A 6,230-nucleotide genomic window follows, 5' to 3' on the forward strand; every position below is an offset into this window, starting at 1 on the left:
AACGTTTTATTTTATTAACATTTTAATTTTTTTTTAAAAATGTTATTTTTAAAAGCAGAATGATATTTATATTCTGTTGTCACCGTTTCCCTGTACATGACTTGGGTAAAGTTGGTTTTATATTCGCACATTCACACATTTCCATGTTCAATAACTTTCTAATTATATGTGCAAAAAAGTTATTTTTTGCAAAATCTAATCAGCAACATCATTGTCAACCTACTAAATTTTTTTTCACAATCGATCAAAATGGCCAATTAGTGTTTTAATGTCATACTTACTTGTGAATGTCCAATGTAGTGTGTTTAACAAAGTAATTGAATGCAGAAGTCCGAATGTGCGAATATAAAACCAACTTTACCCAAGTCTGTACATGGGGGAGAAGGACCAAATCCATGCGTAAGTTCACCTCTGACATAATGGTTCATCATACATGTTAAAAGTAATAAATATACCATTTTAAGTCTATTTTGCATTTGTTCAAAATATGTGAGTGTATTGTACTGTATTTCAAGATCAGTATTGTGTATCGAACTCTATTGTGACACTAATGTATTGCTATACCCCTAAAATACTGACAGTTTTATTTATTATTTTATTTTATTTTTATTTTGTTTTAACAGCCAGAGTATGCAGTTATTGAAAGTGCAGCAAGAAATTTGCTGTCTCTCATAACAGCAACAGTTGCTCAGGAACAACAGGTTCAGGGTCAGAGCCAATCCCGGGGTTTGACTCCGAATCAGTCTGGCAGACAGAATCAGGGATTTAGACAGCCCAGCATTCAGCAAGAGATGACTAGGTTACATAAACTTTCTTAAATCATAATGAGTTCTTTGCATACAAATACATGTTTATAAATCCTGGAAATATTGCTTCACCTTCTTTTGAATACCTTCAACAGGTCATTTCCTAGTATGTTCAGAAAAGAAAGAAACAGCGGCAAACGCAGGTTTCCAACTCCTGTGACAAAAGCTGTTGCAGCCCCATCAAAGCATACTAGCCTTCAGTTTTACTTACTCCCAGCACCGACAGATAGGACCCCACAAGGATCTCAAGAACTTAAATTCTTAATGGCAGGGTTAGGTAAACGCCATATTTCACTACCTGACAACAGCAACCATGCGGAGGTGAGAGTTTTTAAATACAGTATTTGTAAGCAGGATCCATGTATTGGATATGTGCATTGCTGAAGCTTTTTATTTATGTAGATTACAGCAGCTCTTACAGTTGAGTATCCTAAAATGGAGAACTTAATGGGTGGATGGCTTGTATACAAGGGGTCAGGTCAGTAGTTATAAGCCATTATCTCTTCTTTAATTATTGTATGCCCTTCGTGTTTCTTAATATATCTTCATTGTTTGTGTGCCAGTACTACTACTGATAGCTTAGTGCATTAAAAAGCATAGACAATGCACAAATTATTCCAAGTCTTATTCATTTATTCAAGGTGGAAGTGGCCAGAGAAAATTAACGGTTAACCCACCAGAATCTGAGGGATACACAGCAAAGCTTCTTAAGGGTTCATCTAATAATGGAAGGCATATGCTTTTCATTATTCCACTTCAGGATGAAACTGATACTGCACCACTTCCTTTTGATGCCCCAGAGTTCAGCAAAATGCCAAAATCACAATGCAAGACATGTGGTGAAACTTTGCCATTACAAGCTCTGGCTCTGCATGTAGAGTCCTGTAGCAAGCCAGACAGTGACCAAGTAAGTTGGAATAACAATTTAACTGTTTAACTATTTGGAATAATCATTTAATGTGCATCATTTTGTTTTTGTGAAAATATGTGCTTTGATTTAATTACATTTCAATTGAATTCCTTGGCTGACAGTTTGTTTTTTTCTGTTTAGGAGGCAGAAGAAGAAACAAGTGATTGCTTGGTAGCAAGCACTCAGAATGTCTGTAAGTCTTAACTAGCACATTTTGTACATCATTATATTTACATTGATTTACATGAAACTTAAACTAAGTTTAACTGTTTATTATGATTTTGCTTGAGTGTGTCTGTTGAGTCTTTGACCAATTTTATTTTAAGCTTCCCTGAATCTAGTAAAAGTGATCCCACCAATAGAAATGACCATGATGACCAATCTGCCACAAGTAAAAAGTGCCCAATATGTGAAATTATGTACCCTGCTGGTTATATCGAAATTCATGCCAGTGCTTGTGGAGAAAGGTTTGTACATGAAGTACTTTGAAAGAGTTTGCTAACATCTAACCATTATTGATCAGTGTTATTTCCAAAGCAGCTGTAATTGGATGGCAAAACTGGTATCTTTGGGAAAACATGCTTTCTCCAATGTATTTTTGTTTTACAAAATTTTACTTTTGTCTTTTAGTCAGTGTCCTTATTGAGATTCGTCAGATGTTGACACTGCTGAAGAGCCTGGCCCATCAGGCATAGCTTCCCAGACTACACCCAACCAAATTCTGCCAACCACTTTGTCAGCATCACTCTCTGATTTTACAGATGAAGAGAAGGGTGTGTAGCATGTTACATTCTTTCTTTGATCTTTCATGTTTCCATACACAAACTTAAACGAGCAACCCTTATCTGAAATTTCATGCTGTAAATCATACAGTACAAATGGTCTTATTTACAAACCCTTCACCGACTCTTTAAGACCACTATTGTTTCTTTTGTAGATTGGAAAACTGTACCAAACCCCATTCAGGCAGCTGAATTGTACAGGCAATCTGTACTTAACCTTCATGCATCTGAGAAACCACTGTACTTGCATGTTGACCTTACAAGCAGCATCTCGGACCAAGAAGCCTCTCTCATTGCTTTTTACAAAGCATGTAATATGAATTGGGCATGTTCTCTGAAAACTAGGCTTGAAGGTGTGTTTTACTCAAGTTTTTTAAGATATTTTGTGGAGAGAATAGATTACATGAAGTACATAAGAACAATAAATACAATTCCCCCCCCAGGGGATCCTGCTATTGGAGAGGGTGTAAACCGTTTCTTATTTTCAATGACTACACAGAAACTGAAATGTGGTTTTCACCTAAACCTTGGTATACCCACACTTCGTCAATGTCCAAGTCAATAGTGCTTAAATTTGGTCTCCTTTAGTGTCTGACCACAAAATACCTTGTTTTTCAGGAAATGCTCATATTACAAGGTTATTTGATGGCGAGCCAGATCATCTTGTACCATCTTCATCTGCATCTGGTGGATAGTGACCTGTTTCTGATGGCTGGTAGAATGATCGGTCATTGCTTTCTACATGGAGGCCCACCCTTGTCAGGACTTAGCCCTGCTGTTGTCCATGTCATTTCTGGTGGCAGTGCTGAAACAGCTGTTGTACAGATGTCAGATTGTCCAGATTTTGATTTGCGTCAGAAAATTATGCTGGTATGTATTCTACATTTGGATATTTATTGTGGTACAGTTGTTTAAGCATCAAATGTGAATAATTGAGAACATTATCTTATAGTAAAATAGTAAAAATATGAATGCATTTATGTGACTTTCAGCTTGAAGGGGACTCTGAACTAGCACCTGATGAGAAGGAGAGCATCAACGATTTGTGCTTCTCGTGGGACCTTCCTCCAGTGAACAGTGCTAATCGACGATGGCTTTATGAGAGGCTTCTACATCATGCGGTAGTATGCATTTGAACACTTGTTGAATGTTTTTGACTCTTGGCCCTTTCTGTAATGTTCTTAAATGTCTTTTTTTTTCTTACTAGGTTATTGGACGAACTATGAGGCAAATCAAGCAACTTCGAAAAGGACTGAAGGAGACAATTCTGTGGCCACTACTTCGTCAACGCCCAGATGTGCTTCCAGTCATTTTTCCATGCGAGACAGATGATGTGTTGACCTCGGTGGTATGTAATTTTGGTAATGATCTCAGAGAAGTTTGAATCTTAATTAAATGGAGTAAGATAGTGGTTCTATATCCTGTTCCTATGGGAATCTTCAGCTCATTGAGATCACTAAGATCGTCAACTCACTAGGATAGACTCCAAGAACTAAACTGAGTGTGTCAGATAAAAGACACATACAAAATGTGCAGAGCAGGGGGTCCCCAGGAACATGATTAAGAACCACTGGAATAAGACATCCCTCTAATAATGCTCCAAATTGGCTTGCCTATCTCCTGTGATTCTTGTTGCCCTACGTATAATTGATTACATTTTATGTTAATTTTTGTTTGTTGATTTTGGCATTTTTATCTGTAGTGTGTCATAAACGGCATCAGCTGGCCTACCATGGTGAAAAAACGATGATGATGACGACGATGATGAATGCTCTTTGGAAGATAAGAGTCGGGTTGCTGGCTACCTTCGTCAGTTCATTGAAAGTGGTACAGTAATAAGTTCAAATCAATCATTATTTGTATATACCATATTTATAATTCATCATTAAATAATTTTTTATATGTAGTTTTCACACACACACACACACGTATATTTATACACGCACATTTTGATTTGCGTCTTCATTTTCACAGCATCCAGTACTGAACTGAAGGCCCTCATTAAGTTCTGGGTTGGCTGGGAAGTTCCCACTACTTCACTCAAACTGGAGGTAACCCACTGTAACCTACCTAAGGCATCCACATGCTTTGAGACCCTAAGGCTTCCATCACGATATCACGATTTCCCAGCATTCAAGAAAGAATTACTTGCCTGCATCAATACCGTAGATACAGGATTTGGGCTGGTGTAATTACAATTCTTTCACAGTAGTATGCCTTGTTTTAGTAACTGTCAAATTATCCAGGTTTATTCATTTTATCTAATCCCAGTTCATGGATTGTGAGGGGGGATAAAACAGGTTGAAGAGAATAAAATCAAAATTGTTCTTTTTTTGTACAGTGTGGCATACCTGGTCATATACTCTTTTTTTTTTAATCTTTTTTTTTATCTTGACATGCAGTCACAGAGACTTTTCATTCCTTTTAAAGTTGTTTACTTACAGTTTAACCTGTTCAAAAGACAACTGTTCTTCACTCTTTGTACAGTATGTACTGTACTGTAACTTCAGTGTTTGGAGTATATTTTGCATGCAGTCACTGTCTTTTCTTTCCTTTGTTTCTTTAAAGTTTAATATGTACAAATGAGGTTGAAAAGAATAAAAACAAAACTGTTCTTCACTCTTTGTACAGTATTTACTGTAAATGCTGTTCATATACTGTAACTTCAGTGTTTGGAGTATATTTTGCATGCAGTCACAGTCTTTTCTTTTTGTTTCTTTAAAGTTTAATATGTACAAATGAGGTTGAAAAGAATAATAAAAAAAAACTGTTCTTCACTCTTTGCACAGTATGTACTGTACAAGCTGTTCATATACTGTAACTTCAGTGTTTGGAGTATATTTTGCATGCAGTCACAGTCTTTCCTTTTTGTTTCTTTAAAGTTTAACGTATACAAACAAGGTTAAAAAAATTAGTTTGCCCAGTATGTGGTTGCCAGATAGATATCAGTGCCATATGACGTTGATGGTCCCATGGGATCAATGGCTGATTGAAGTCCGGCTAGTTCTTCTGGGCTCAACACGCTTCCACCTCTGGGAAAATTGACTCCATGTTGTGGGTCATAAGGCAGGCCACAATCCTCCCAGTCAAGATGTTGAAGAAACAGGTCCTGAAACAAATTATAAAATTTAATAATATTGTTTTATGTACCATTTATATTTAATTACTTCATGGATAATGTTATATGCTTTCTTTATAACAGCAATTTATATAATGGAGCTTATCTAAATATTTGACTAACATCACCTATGCAAGGTAAAATTTCTGTCTTCAACATGTTGCAATGCTCAGAGGAATGAAACAAACCAGGTACTAAAAAAACCAAAAAACATTTTGCCTTTTTCTTCAAATATGAATAGATCAGAGGTCTTCAACCCTGCTCCTGGGGACCCATTGTCCTGCAAAGTTTATTTCCAACCTGCTTCAGCACACCTGCATGTGTAGTTCCTAAAGAGCTTGATTAGCTGCTTCAGGTGTGTTTGATTACGGTTGGAGCTAAACTCTCAGGATAGTAGGACCCCAGGAGCAGGGCTGAAGACCTCTGGAATTGATCAATAATAAAATTAAGAGTTCTCATTTGTTTGATGACATTTTGCATTTCATTACTTCTGTATTTTCAAGCTCTGGCTCTGCCACCGGATGCTGAATGTATCCCATCTCCCATAGCTGATTGGGTGTTATGTTCCCCTCGGTTCTAATTGGGTGGTTGTCCCAACCATCATGAAATGTATC

The 6,230-nt window shown here is 36.9% G+C and overlaps 1 protein-coding gene across 3 annotated transcripts; it reads left to right on the plus strand.

Annotated features, from left to right (window-relative positions):
• Positions 1-262: 262 nt before the first annotated feature.
• LOC131537463 (uncharacterized) lies at positions 263-5,275 on the plus strand. Of its 3 annotated transcripts, XM_058770917.1 has the most exons (14): positions 263-399; positions 624-799; positions 902-1,127; positions 1,209-1,284; positions 1,448-1,713; positions 1,858-1,909; positions 2,347-2,489; positions 2,654-2,851; positions 2,942-3,028; positions 3,117-3,368; positions 3,491-3,619; positions 3,706-3,846; positions 4,201-4,325; positions 4,473-5,275. In XM_058770917.1, the coding sequence occupies exons 1-7, from the start codon at positions 322-324 to the stop codon at positions 2,409-2,411; spliced, it is 939 nt and encodes a 312-aa protein (XP_058626900.1). In that variant the 5' UTR covers positions 263-321; the 3' UTR covers positions 2,412-2,489; positions 2,654-2,851; positions 2,942-3,028; positions 3,117-3,368; positions 3,491-3,619; positions 3,706-3,846; positions 4,201-4,325; positions 4,473-5,275. The 3 variants fall into 3 exon arrangements, with proteins under 3 accessions (XP_058626900.1, XP_058626899.1, XP_058626901.1); XM_058770916.1 differs by lacking the exon at positions 2,942-3,028; XM_058770918.1 differs by lacking the exons at positions 2,654-2,851; positions 2,942-3,028; positions 3,117-3,368; ... (2 more) ...; positions 4,201-4,325; positions 4,473-5,275 and having other exon boundaries at positions 1,858-2,183; positions 2,347-2,483.
• Positions 5,276-6,230: the final 955 nt, after the last annotated feature.

Source organism: Onychostoma macrolepis, chromosome 03 (genome assembly GCF_012432095.1).
Source record: "Onychostoma macrolepis isolate SWU-2019 chromosome 03, ASM1243209v1, whole genome shotgun sequence".
NCBI classification, from domain to species: domain Eukaryota; kingdom Metazoa; phylum Chordata; class Actinopteri; order Cypriniformes; family Cyprinidae; genus Onychostoma; species Onychostoma macrolepis.